This window comes from Danio aesculapii, chromosome 20, assembly GCF_903798145.1.
Source record: "Danio aesculapii chromosome 20, fDanAes4.1, whole genome shotgun sequence".
In the NCBI taxonomy this organism is placed as follows: domain Eukaryota; kingdom Metazoa; phylum Chordata; class Actinopteri; order Cypriniformes; family Danionidae; genus Danio; species Danio aesculapii.
Window position 1 is genome coordinate 36,938,235 of NC_079454.1, and position 14,955 is coordinate 36,953,189.

Here is a 14,955-nt window from a genome sequence, read left to right on the forward strand (position 1 = left end):
TCCTTTGGATTAGTCCCTTCCTTATTAAGGGTCACTACATAGGAATGAACCACCAATTTTTCCGGCACATTTTTTATGCAGCAGATGCTATCTATTGATTTAGCATATTTGTTGTTCATTTGGAGGAGTTAATCAATTTAGGCAGTTCCTCTATTGTGAAAGTCTGAGATTCATTTAACTATCCACAGTCCCTGACAGAAGTCTTGTCACTTATCTATTTTGTAAAACACCTGCTTTTAACCGGACTTTTAATTTATCAGTTGGTGTTAGAAATAGGTCATATGAAAAGCTACAAGGTCTCGTGGAGCTCTGCTGCAGTGGAAAAGGGGCTGGCCTTGGATTTTTGATCCAACAAACAGTCCTCTCGAGCAGTTGTCTTGTATGAGTCTGCCTGACCTGGGCTTTTTAAAAAAACGTCTCCAGTCTCTTTTTTTTATCCTCTGTATTTGACGCTGACACACATTGAAGGTGTCTGCTACATCAGCAGTGGATCCAGTTTTTCTGCCGCTTGATAATCAACACTTTAATCTCAGGGTGAATTTTGGCATGTTTGGAGAGGTCTAGTTGTAGTTGATGTGAAGGTCTAGTGTACGGAGGTTCTTTTTATACACACCTGAGACCTAATTGATCCATTATTAGTCCCAGGTGAAGCTCATATGACAAGTCAACAACATTTATATCTTTGCACAAATTGACTCAATGGGTTTTACCAAGCTGGGAATGTAAGAATACTTTTTGACAGTTTGGTTTTGCACTGAAAGATAATAACAAAAGCTGTTGAAATTAAAATGTGCCATATTTTGTAAAAAAAAAATCTTGATTATAAATATATTTCAGCGGCACTTTAGGTCAATTTGTACACAAGCGACAAGACTTTTGTCAGGGACTGTACAGTGCTCTAATTTGGATGATGCTGTGGCAGACAGTATCGGTGACAAAATAAGCACCGTAAAATTATCATTAATCTTGCATGTAAAAAAAATTAATAAAGTTATTACTGCTGTGTTGAGAAGTTTGTAGTCTTTGCTGCTTGTTCAAACGACTTATTTAAAATAAGCTGAATCAACCCAATTTTTTGGGAGGGACAACTTAATTGTTTTATGTTAAATTCACTTAAATTTGTAAAAACAATTAAGTTAAATTAATTGATTTATGTTGGGACAACATGAAGGAATTGTATGTAGTTTTTGTAATTGTATTTTTACAGTATATATATATATATATATATATATATATATATATATATATATATATATATATATATATATATATATATATATATATATATATAACCTCCATAATATATATTATAATCTTTCATTTGCAAAAACAGACAACTAACACTTTAGCCATTTTCCCTTGGAAAAAAATTGCACTAAAAAAAAACCAAACAAACGTGATATCTGAAAATTACAAAAAAAAAGCAAAAAAAAAAAAAAACATTTATAATAATAATAATATAAAAAAAATCCTCTTGCAGTTATTTCTGTTGTTTTCTTTTATATTTGTAATTTTCAATTAAGGTTACAAAATTTTGAAATTACAAATGTTTTACCCCAAACTTAAAGTATTGAAATGTAGAATTTGTCTGAATTATTTATATATTTATTTGTTTAATATTGAATCTTCTATATGGGTCTAACTGAAACATGACAAGAAATGCAGTTTGTAAAGAAACTAATTGTCAGGATATTTACAGTCTGTTTACGATGTTCCTGCTGGAGCTAAAACTAGTGCTGATGTTTTGACATTCATTTTTAATCAGATTCACTGTATAAAGTATCCTGCATTTTGAAATGTAGAGTTTATATCAATTTATCAAAATAAAAAAATGAACTGATACAGTGTTTTTACTGTTAAGAGTTTTTAAAAAAAGTACTTTTAAGTATTAGTAAACGCTTGTTAACCATAATTTCAGCAACAAAAAAAAAAAAAAGAACTCAACGGACATAAATGCCACAGATTTGGTGTGTGTTGTGAGAATTTTGTGGCTCAGTTAAATTGTTTTTCCCCCCACAGTCCAAAGACATGCAGTATAAGTGAATTGAATAAACTAAATTGGCCATAGTAGGGGCTGCACGGTGGTGTAGTGGTTAGCACTGTCACCTCACAGCAAAAAGGTCACTGGCTTGAGCCTCGGCTGGCGTTTCTGTGTGGAGGTTGCATGTTCTCCCTGTTTTCCCTGTGTTCACGTGGGCTCCGGTTTCCCCCACAAGTCCAAAGACATGTGGTATAGGTGATTTGGTCAAGGCTAAATTGTCTGTAGTGTATTAGTGCGTATGGATGTTTCCCAGTGATGGGTTGCAGCTGAAAGGGCATCCACTGAATGTAACATATGCTGGATAAGTTGGCGATTCATTCCGCTGTGGCGACCCCAAATTAAAAAAGGGACTAAGTCGAAAAGAAAATGAATGAATGAATGAAAATTGACCATAGAGTATGAGTGTGTGAATCAGTGTGTATGGATGTTTCCCAGAAATGGGTTGCAGCTGGAAAGTCATCCACTGTGTAAAACGTATGCTGGATAAGTTGGCGGTTCATTCTGCTGTGGCAATCTCTGATGAATAAAGGGACTAAGCCAAAGGAAAATGAATGAATGTTCTCCTTTATCCAACTTGTGTTCATACTTGTACTCTAGTCACACCTAGTGGATATTTAATACCACTGCATCCATTGATTGATTAGTAATACCAGTCTTACTGTTTTAACTGATCTTTTTATAATCTGTGTAGTTGACATCATCCTTACACATTAACCGAACACATTACTCTCTATGAAGCTCACAAAGTGTATTCAATTAATTATAGAGAGCGCAATGTTCTGCGATACTGGCAGTTATATTGATTATTTTGCAATTCATCAGATGATTTATTATTTTAAATGTCTGAGAATCTCCTTGTCCTCACTCAAGTTGTTTGCATGAATTTTTTTGTTTTCAGCGTAACATCCAGAAATGGAATCAAATCGATTTAGTTACTTGCAAAATGCCTTTGGAGGAGGCTGCTTTTCTGCTTTGTTGCTTGTTAGTAGGATGGCATCGCTGTATTTGAGAATAATGATGCTTTTGTTATTTGGGAGTAATGCACATGACTGCTGTAGTGCGTCACATGTACACAGACCTGTGTTCAATATATATGTATATATACTGTTGAAGTCAGAATTATTAGCCCCCCTGTTTATTTTTTTTTTCCCCAATTTCTGCCTTATGGAGAGAAGATTTTTTTTCAGCACATTTAATAACTCATTTCTAATAACTGATTTATTTTATTATGACAGTGAGCAATATTTAACTAGATATTTTTCAAGACTTCTATACAGCTTAAAGTGATATTTAAAGGCTTATTTAGGTTAATTAGGTTAACTAGGCAGGTTAGGGTAATTAGGCAAGTTATTTTATAGTGATGGTTTGTTCTGTACACTATCAAAAAAAATTGCTTAAAGGGGCTAATAATTTTGACCTTAAAATGGCTTTTTAAAAAAATTCAAAACTGCTTTTATTCTAGCCGAAATAAAACAAATAAGACTTTCCAGAAGAAAAAAATATTATCAGACATACTGTGAAAATTTCCTTGCTCTGTCAAACATTATTTGGGGAAAAAAAGATCAAAAGGAGGCTAATAATTTTGACTTCAACTGTATATATTTATAAAGCTTTTCACCTCTGGCTGTTCTTCCTCTGCATTTGTGTACATTATTGATTAATATAACAAATCGATTATAATTTTATTAAGATAAAAAAGACTTCGAGAAGTGATTAAACCACTTCCTATTTTTAGAAATATCTGAAAAACACTTCATGAGCCACATTTTGCAGTTCATGCTCCTGTATGTTATTGTAAAGGACATTAATATGTTGGTATTTTAATATTCATATTAAGAGCATGTATTTTTAAAGGGATAGTTCATCCAAAACTCATTTACTCACTGTTCATATGTTCCAAACCAGTTACTTTCTTCTGTTGAAGACAAAAAAATATTTTGAAGAAAGCTGGAAACCTGTATCTATAGACTTCCTCAGTACACAATAAAGAGTAACAGAATAAAGAAACTTATAAAGGTTTGGAACCGCTTAAGAAGTAAATGCTAAATAATTATTTTATTAATTAAGTTCCTTTTCATTTTTGTGTGAACTATCCCTTTAACATGTATGTTAACATGGGGGGAGTGCATTTTAACTTTTGGTAGTCTGCCATCACCATGCAGTAATTATCAGTTGAGCAGGAACAGGAGTGTTTTCATCCTGCAGAACATGCACAAATAATGTGCTCCTGTGCTCTCTTGTATGCAATTAGCAGACAGGCTTTCATTAATCTCCAGAGGATCTGTCAATTTGATGATTCTCTTCTGCTATTAGCATGCATAGATGAGTTAAGATCATACTGCTTCAAAACACTGAACTCCGTGTGAAACTGCACTCTCAGGGCTCACTGTAATGCTGAAGTGGTGTTTTGTCAGGAGTTTTTGCTTAAGGGCTATCCATGGCTTGTTTGACCAAAAAAAAAGGTTATTTTATTTATTTATTTTTTCAGTCAGTGGAAAACCGTTCTTCATAGTGTCTAGTTTTTCTCACCGCTGGCTGTTCGGCTGGCAGGGTTGCCGCTACTATGGCTGGGCCGGATTCTTCTTTGGATGTGGAAGTCTGATTACTATGACTATCGTCAGCTTTGACCGCTACTTGAAAATCTGCCATTTAAGATATGGTAATCTATCTATCTATCTATCTATCTATCTATCTATCTATCTATCTATCTATCTATCTGTCTGTCTGTCTGTCTGTCTGTCTGTCTGTCTGTCTGTCTGTCTGTCTGTCTGTCTGTCTGTCTGTCTGTCTGTCTGTCTGTCTGTCTGTCTGTCTGTCTGTCTGTCTGTCTGTCTGTCTGTCTGTCTGTCTGTCTGTCTGTCTGTCTGTCAAACAAAACAGAACAGAACAGAACAGAACAGAACAGAACAAAAAAGTCTTTAATCTAGGCTTAAAGATGATGATGGAATGTGCTTATATTATTGACGGTGGTAAAGCGTTCCAAAGCCTGGGGGCTGCAATTAAGAAAGTCCAATCTCCCTTACATTTAAGTCTTGATTTGGGGATACACAGCAGATCCTGATTGGAGGACTGAAGGGATCTTGTTGGCTGATACCAAGTCAGTAGCTGACAGAGGTAAACGAAAGTCATATCGTTTAGAGATTAAAAAAAATAGTAACATTTGAAATTCAACTTTAAAATGAACAGTAATGAACAAAGGATTGGCGTTCTGTCATGACCACTCTCGGGATTAAGTATGGTAATGAATATGTATATAGCATTGTTGATGTGTTTGGTCTTTGCAGTATAGATCAGCTACACTGCTACTGCTGCTGCTGCTTTGATTATTATAGCAGAGCAAGTACCGAGACTTGCTATTGCCAGTATATTCACAGACATACCATATAAAAATATAACCCGCTGCATCTGGATAATATTTATTTAACCCATCATGATATATATGTAACCCCAATAGCAGATCTAAACACAAGTGGAGCTGGGGTAAAAAAGAGGATCTCCGAAAACATGCTGCAACCTAATACCGTTTTCACACCAGATGTGACGTGTGAATAAATCGTGATATTTGCACATAAATTGACGCGTGAACATTTTGAGTTTACTTGCTTCATTCGCCAGTCAAATTCACTTCACAATAGATGCAGATTCGCATCATGGGTGGAGCCTCTGTCTGCTCGGTGACTCTAATTTCATTGCTAAATGGCTAAAATGGTTTTTATCGAGAGATTAACTGTGCTTTATGTGATTTAGGAAGACTGAAAAACAGCGTAGATTCATTTGACGCCATGTCTATTTGTTTAGAGTCCTCTAGATCCTTTCTGAAGTGCACCCAGCTGTGTGAACTTATTAACTGCTCCAGAAACTATACCTGGATGTGTTGACTGGTTGTTGTCTGGTCTCGGCAGGAGGATTTCACTACAGGCTCTACGTTATAATCACGCCCATACGAGAGCAAACTCCTAATTGGTTAACGCAGTGCGTATGTCCGTTAAAATTCAGATTTTCCAATTCGAACGATTTGCGCCATTTGTGCGTTAAGCACATCAAATGTGCAAAATGTGTTGCCTGTATCGTACCGCAGGATGCCTATTCGTGTCTTCGCATTGACTTAAGGGGGTCGCACACTGGATGCGCCACTCAGCACCATACCATGACGCGCCATGCAGCGCCATGCATTTTAGAATTAAAAACATAGATTTCGTTCAGGGTACGCACACCAGCGCCACAAGTAAGCGGCTGTCCGCGGCGCCTAGTTACAACTCAGGACACTGTTCATATTTCTGCCACACCACAGAGCGCCATCTGAACAATTTCATATTAAATAACATTCGAATGTGTGTGTCTGGTGTGCAACACTTCCAATTGTCATGTGCACACTGTGTTGCGGCACTGAGCAGCTCATCCGGTGTGCGACCCCCTTTACTGTAACATGTAAATCACTCGAGCTTGACGCTTCATCCACGTCTGGTGTGAACGCACCATTACATCATAGAGCGACACTGAGCATTGTCAAGGAGTAAGCTCATTGACTGCTGAGGCAACAGCAAACAATCTCCTGAGCAATGTAGTTAATGACGAAGGAGTAGATTAGATGACCTATCACCCTACGCACACATACTTTCATGACAGAAATTGTATTAATTTGCTCCATCTATGTAGTTACTGTCTGAAGACGGGTCACTGTATTTTAAACAATTTGTAACCTGGCTAGAGCTGATTGACTAATCTGTCTGTCTGTCTGTCTGTCTGTCTGTCTGTCTGTCTATCTATCTATCTATCTATCTATCTATCTGTCTGTCTGTCTGTCTGTCTGTCTGTCTGTCTGCCTGTCTGTCTGTCTGTCTGTCTGTCAAACTAGCTTGACTAAGATGACTTTACTCTGCCACCAGGCACTTGGTTGAAGCGTCATCATGCTTTCCTCTCAGTGGTTTTCACTTGGGTTTATGCTGCATTCTGGGCCACCATGCCAGTGGTGGGCTGGGGTAACTACGCACCTGAGCCGTTTGGCACCTCTTGCACACTGGACTGGTGGTTGGCACAGGCCTCAGTGTCTGGCCAGAGCTTTGTGATGTGTATGCTATTCTTCTGCCTCATCCTCCCCACCGGCATCATCGTCTTCTCCTACGTCAAGATCATCTTCAAGGTGAAATCCTCAGCCAAAGAAGTCTCTCACTTCGACACTCGGAATAAGAACAACCACAGTCTGGAGATGAAGCTGACTAAGGTTTGCATGTTTTATTAATCAGAAATGCCGTGTGGAAATATCATCGTCATATTTGATGTTGTTCTACTTTTGTACTCCAGGTGGCGATGTTGATCTGTGCAGGGTTTTTGATAGCCTGGATCCCGTATGCTGTGGTGTCAGTGGTGTCTGCTTTTGGAGAACCTGATTCAGTGCCTATTCCTGTCTCTGTTGTGCCAACTTTGCTGGCCAAATCTTCTGCCATGTACAATCCGATCATATATCAAGTCATTGGCTGTAAAGAGAAGTGTGCAAAATCGTGCTGTTTTCAGGCTTGGAGAAAAAAGAAACCGTCCAAGACCTCAAGGTATGTACAGTGTACCCTTTTTATTACTACAATGTCTGTGTGTGTGTCTAATATTTTACTTTTACTCTGCAAGATGCTAGTATTCAACTTAAAGTGCGATTTAAAGGCTTAACTAGGTTGATTATGTTATGAAATAAGACTTCTCAAGTAGAAAAAACAATACACATAAGGAAGTATTATGAAAATGTCAGAACAGTACTTGGCAAACTATGTAAAAAATAATACAAAATTTACAAGATGGCCGATAACACACACAGAGAGAGACAAATACATTTATTTTTTGCAGAAGTCAGATTATTCAATAGATAAATCGTACTAGATGCATTTTCTTAGTATCAGGTTACTTACAGTACTTACTTACAGTAAGACATGTATTTAAGACATGTACTTAAGACGTTCATACATTGGTCCATTGTGCTATATCTACCATCATATTAGGAAATATGCAAATGTGTGTTTCATTGTGGGTGGATTTTTAATCTTTTTTGGCTGTGCTGTATTGTTTCCATCTTGTTCCATGCGTTAAAACACTATTTTTTAAGATATTTTGTACAGTCAAGGTTTAGCCAGTTAGCATGGTTCCATTTGCTACTGGCAATAATTGTGTAACTACAGTCTGTGCATAGACTTTCCTGTACAGTTTAAATGTTACTATGTAATTCAATTTATATATATAGTTTTAGTTTTACAGATTTGAGATTCATGTGGTTTTCCAGAGTTCATAAAATGTATTTTTGAATGCAAAAACAAAATAAATAAGGAAAAAAAAAAACCCTACAATGCTGTCAGTATGCAGCAGGCCCATACCTGTCAACCCTCCTGTTTTATGCTGGAATTCTTCTGTATTTTACAATTGTATCCCGCTATCGTTGCGTGAAGGTATTTACCCATATTTTTAATCTTTCTAAGGGTGCCTATAAACATTAAGGCCCAATCCCAATTTTGTACCCCCCTAACCCATTCCCCTTGGTCCTTAAAACAGAGTGTGAAGGGGAAGGGCTTTAAAATTAACCCCTAAGAAATGGGACACCCCTACAACACCTGGTCACATCAACATATGTCATCATGAGCTCTTGCTTCATATGAGATCAACGATGGCGACTGCTGTAGTTATTACAGTTTCATTGTTTTTTGGTATTTATCTTCAGGAACTGGAGGCATATTTCATGCAATAAGATCGTAACTGTACTGCGCTTTTACACAGTGGCTATATTCATCTATGTAAACTACATTAAAAAACTACATTAACATTATAGCAGACACTGTAAGCTAATTCCCAGCCACTAGAAATTTCTGACAGGGGATTCAAGTGTCATCGAGTGTCAGATGTGAAAGTTTGTTGTGGGACTGCTATACAGGAGCTATTATTAGGGATTATAGATAGCGAAATGTAGAGGTTTTTATTTTTTAGTGTTTTTTTTTAAAGCATGGCTGTAAAACACAAACACCATTATGAATATATTAAAACATGCTTGTTTGTCATAAAAAATTGAAATAATGACAAAAAATACTGATTTGTACATCTTCTGACTTCCGTGTAGCTATGCTGTCGTTGTAGCTGGTGTATTCTGGGAAGTTTTCTTACCCCTTGGTTTTGAGTGTGGTGCTGAAAAATCTCCCTTTCGAGGGGTATCTAGCCCTTCTCCTTAGCCCTATGCCTTCAAGATAAAGAGAATTGGGACGCTAAGGGGAAGGTAAGGGAAAGGGCTAAGGAGTAAAATTGGGATTGGGCCTAAAAAAGCTGATCCTCTCTATACTCAACCCATACCGCCAAACCAGCAGGTGACGCCCCTTGCTCTTTAATGTGAATCTGTTCTGTGCTTTCATTTTATTTAGGCATGAAAACACTTTGAAATAAATATAAAAACAGCGCGATTCCCTTCCATTCCAGTACAGGTGCCGATATATTCTGATACATATACCCTGTTTCCCAAACAGATTCTGTACCCACGATTTGAAGCGGAGCGAAAGTGGACACTCTGTACTGTTAAAAAAAATCCGTTATTTTATGTTTTTTTCCAGCAGCTGGGGTGCCAGAAAAAAGTAAAATAATGGCCATTAAATTACAGACATTTGTCATAAAATAACAGACAGTAAATTACAGAAATTTACAGAAAATATACATTTAAGGAAATTTCTATACTTTAACGTCCATTAAGTTACAGTAAATGTTAGTAATTTAACGGCCGTTATTTTACGTTTAAAACAATTAAACATAACAGATTTTTTCTTTACAGTGTGGGTTTTTAGTGCGTGTTTAAACAAACATATACATATATTAATAATAATAATAATGATAATAATAATAATAATAATAATAATAATAAATACAAATATTAATAACAATAATAACAACAACAACATCTAAACATGTCGATCTTGCTTGGTTTTCTTTTAAACATAACAAATTTTGTCTTAAATAAGCATATAAATTAGGAAAGCAATTGAATGATTTGGTTTTAGATGTGTGCATTTTTAAAGTGACCCCTCTGTTAATGTATCAAACTAAAAATCTTAATGAGTGATTCGTTCGCTGCTCTTTAATCAGAATGTTTAAATTATACAGTGAAGAAAAGATTAATGAGATTCAGTAACTTAATTCAATATCTTTATAATAGCTAATCATTTTAATAGGCTAAACTTTAATTTATTTGTAGCTTTTTCAAATGTATGCTATTCTATCCTTTGCAAATAACTATAATAAATAATATTAAAATAATAAAAACATATTACTGACTGTTTCAACCGTTTATATTTGGGGGGAGGGGGGTGGTATGAACAGGACTGTGATGCATTTACATGTTTATTACCATTCTGCCTCAAAATTCAAATAGTCAGCTTTTTTAAACATTTATTGGCAAGACTTGATTAGAGACGTACTGTACAAAACAATGACAACAAAACTTGATTGACAGAAGACTACTGAATGCAGCTATCTTGTTTTTCCCAGGTTCTACACCATCGCTGGCTCAATCAAACAGAGACCAGCCAATGAAGTTTCAATTGAGATATGACAGGAACTCACAATGGGCCTGTGATTGGACACTGGGCAATTTGCAGCTGTGCAATTTAGACAGACAATTCATACCTGCTAGCTGTGCTTTTGTATCCCTACTGCCATCATCTTATCAGCAGTGTGTATAAAAGAATTAAGAGGTAATTATGATGTATTTTTATATTTTTATGGTTATACTGTCTATTATTTCAGTGTTCACAGTACCACAACGTTGAAATCAACCAAGTGTCTGCTTGACATCACTTTTCAGCAAATACTGCTCTGTGCTTAGTCATGTACATATTTCTCATGAATGGTGAGTAAAAATACCTTGGCATAACAATAAGAACAGCATAAACAACAATAGAGAGTTATACTGTATGTACAGAACAGTACTGCATCCATTTCTTTTTTCCCACAAACTAAATAGGCACTTAAAGCAACTATTGAATTCCTTTTACATTATGACAGACATAGCATGCTAGTTTTGGGCCATGTGCAATGAACGTACAGCATACATACATTGGAAATTTGAACATTGTCTCTCAAAACATTATCTGTGGTCTTGCGAATGTTTCAGTTTTCATAAACTTTTAGTCATTTAATTCATTTGACACTTGATGACATGTTTGTTGCTTTTATCTATTATACTTTTGTTGCATGTTATTAGCCTGCAACAAAGACAGTTTTCTCTTAGAGGATAAAGAAGAATGTCTACAGTTGGTAAAGATAAGTTGATTACAAGTTGTGCTGGTGGCTTTTAAACCAAATATTTGGTTAATTTATTAAAAAATGTTAAAAAATTTAGATTATATTGTCAGAAAAGTACCTAAAGTGACTGTACACTGTTAAATGCTGGTGTTTTTAATCAGAAGGAAGCTTGTAAATACTGTAAACATATTGCTAAGACAATGAAAGCTATAGTATTTAATATGTTGAATGGATTGGACTTCAGGTACGTTTACACAGTGATTTGCTATATATAGCAAACAGTATGCTATATAAAGTTTTGCATATATTTGATAATGTCAAATGCCAGGCCATTGTCACTTTATAAGAAAAGCGTATATAAAGTTCTGTGGTCTGCCATATTTTTATTTATTTATTTATTTTTGCTTGTCTAGTAATTGCAAATACATATAGATTGAACTTTAAAGGGTTAGTTCATTCAATAATATAAAATTATCCCTGAATGAGTGCGTTTTGGTGACTTTTTATGAGTTCCCACTTAAATATGCTTGGCGTTAATAGCAGGTTTGGCAGGCTGTCCCTGGAGAGAACCCTGAGCTCGAAGATACTTGACAGTAAGTCAATAAGCATATAAGGGGATGCGGGATCAGGTAGGTTTCAAGAGCTCCCCTTAGAAAAGGGAGAAAAGGGAGGAGGTAGGGTGGAAGGGGGGAATCAAAACGAAGATAGAGCAGTAGGGAAAACACGATTCATTTATTGTAAGCTTGGATCATTCTGATTGGATTATTACTGATTACAGATGAGCAATCATGCTCAATCATATCACATGCTCCTCTCGAAATTAGTTCACATAGCATTCAGAAAAAACAAAACCCCAGCGAAGAAACTCGACACAGCGGAACAAAAAAAAAACCTACTGCTAGCTAGCGTTTCGGAAGTGTTACAGCATGCAGAAGTATAAATGCATGACTACGCACAAGGCTTGCGCCGTGGATCATGACGATCACTCGACACAGAAGTATAAATCTGCCTTTACTCACCCTCAAGGCAACCTAAGTGTGAGTTATTTTAAATATGGTCTCGAGCTTTTCTAGCTCTAAAATGGCAATGGTCAGAAGTCCAAAAGAAATCTTTTTTCACTGCATTTTCATGTTTATTTCAACTGAGCATTAATTACACACTCAATGGATAGGAAAAAAAACACAATTCATTCCAGTCCAGCTGGTGGCGCTAATGCACCAAAAATACACTTCAAAAGAAGAAGTCGCTGGAAGTTACAAAAACTGTTCTAAAAAGTTTTAAGTATAGATATATTTCTTACAAAAATACATGGATATACACTGCCTGGAGACACTTTTTATTATGAATGGACTTGACTTTGGACTGCTGATTAAAAATCAGCCAACCATTGCCATTTTAGAGCTGGAAAGGGTCAAGATAATTTTTATATATTCTCTTATTGGATTCTATTTTTTCTTATTGGAAAGAGGACAGTCAGATACACCTATGATACCTTGAGGGTAAGTAAATCATGGGATGATTTTCATTTTTTGGGTGAATTAACCTTTTAAATACATGAGTATGACGTCCTTGTTTTCAGAAACAAAACCTTTTTTTTGTAATTTTGTAACGATATGACAATGGTACCATTTTAAAACTTGCACTTTGAAACTAGTTTTAGAAAAACTTAAATAAAAATATTTTTCTTTTTCATGTCCCATGTAAATAAATTGCCAAAATGCTTTTTTTTTTCATGCAGATCGCTCATTTACCTAAATGTGATTTGATCTGATTTTTGGCTAACACTTTTCAATTAGTACATAAATAATGATGTGTTAATATGTAAACTAAACATTACTTTATTATGGACTAACGATGAGCTAATGTGTGCGCTAAATATGAACTAACTTTAACTACAGCATGAGTCACAAGAGTCCATGCGTTAAAAACAGCTACCTTATTTACTTACTAGTACATGCTTGTTTGTTAATTTGTATTAATTACCTTAGTTTTAATTACATTACATTTAATTATATTACCTTATGAATTAATTACATTAGTTTATAATTAATTAACCATCATAAACCCATGACATGTTAATGTATAATTATTTCATGATTTTACTTGGAAGGGCACATCACCATTACCCCATTCTTAACTACTCATGAACTCCTTATGCATGTCCATCTAATGCCTTTATGGATGAGTTAATGGTGTGGTGTCGTTCTTTAAATTTAAAATTTTCTAACTCAAGCTGGCTATCCAGTTCGCGTTCTTTACTTTGTATATTTAGGATTTCTAATTGTTGTTCAAAAGATAACCTACTCTGTACTAAACTTGCTGTAGCAAGTGGCATTGATGTACATTATAAAGAAACTTCAGAATGCATATCCTCTCTTAATATCATCCGTTCCACTAATTTCTCTTTTACAATCTCACGAAGCATTTTTATTTGTATGCTCCTAGGCACGGCTACCTCAAAATCAAAGTGTTCACCTACTTTAAACAATTGCTCTTTAGTAAGTGAATCAGATTTCTCCAATGTGGGGGCAACAATAAATTGCTCTAACTGATCCATTTTAACCAAACAATTTTAACGAATCCAAATAATAAAAAAAAAAAAACCAGTGCAACGTACCGCACATGGACCGGCATAGGACAAAAATAAGACCAGAGTGGCACAGATTTCATTACAATGCCAGAAGATAAAGCCTTCTCGTATCTAACTAATAAAACTATTAAATAACTCAACCCTACTCTTCAGTATGCCCACATGCAGCTTAGCGGCTAATCCGCCTACCTGCATCCGACACACCAAAAACAACAAACCAAAACAACAAACTAAAATAACAAACAGCGTTAGGCACTCTACAACTTAACACGGGAGTTCACGTGGCTTTGACGGTCAAACCCGCCTTAAATAACTCTTCATTGGCCTTATAATGAAATCATTCACTCACCTCTAGTCTCTTGCTAGAAAATCCTTGCCTTTTCAGCTCAAAAAACTCAATGCCTGAAAAAAACACCAAGCCTCTCTCAGTGTGATCCCGGACGAGCCCCCGTTTGTTACAACCTCCTGTCTCAAGAATGAAGTAACAAAAACCAAATAAAGATCCAAACCAGAAATCAAATCAACTTAAATATATTTAATCAAAAATTAAGTGAAACGATACATAAATATAAAGAAAACAAAACAAACAAAAAAAATACTCCAAAGCTGAAGAGGGAAGGATGAACGCGCATAGTCCTGCTCTCTTGGTCTTTAGCCAAACGCACATCACAGGTAACACTCCGCACCTGGTCCAAACGTAATCACGGCAAAACACCGCACCTGTTCAACACTCCAGAGGAACACCAGATCACGCAACACTTCCATCTAGTGGACACTGATAGTACACATGAACACTATACGACCGTCACACCCTCCAAGTAAAGTCATGACATAATTATACATTAGCAGCTCATGAGTTCATAGTGGTTACATTTAGCTTAAACTTAAATGCTAATTAATACATTAATTAACAACACAAACTAACAAGTAATTAAGGTAGCCATTATTCACACAAGACTCATGTTGTAGTTAAAGTTCATGATTAGCATGGGCCTAAACTCATCATTAGTTCATAATAAAGTAATGTTTAGTTTACATATAAATACACCATTATTCATGTACTGTTATTGTG

General features: G+C 35.7%; 1 protein-coding gene across 1 annotated transcript in view; it reads left to right on the plus strand.

Moving 5' to 3' along the window:
- The window catches only part of opn5 (opsin 5), a 35,483-nt gene extending 22,476 nt beyond the window's left edge, over positions 1 to 13,007 (plus strand). The window contains exons 4-7 of the mRNA XM_056481442.1: positions 4,530 to 4,700; positions 6,928 to 7,262; positions 7,343 to 7,587; positions 10,538 to 13,007. Coding sequence (XP_056337417.1) covers positions 4,530 to 4,700; positions 6,928 to 7,262; positions 7,343 to 7,587; positions 10,538 to 10,601 — 815 coding nt within the window. The 3' untranslated portion in view covers positions 10,602 to 13,007. The remainder of the gene's footprint in view (positions 1 to 4,529; positions 4,701 to 6,927; positions 7,263 to 7,342; positions 7,588 to 10,537) is intronic.
- The last annotated feature ends 1,948 nt before the right edge of the window (positions 13,008 to 14,955 follow it).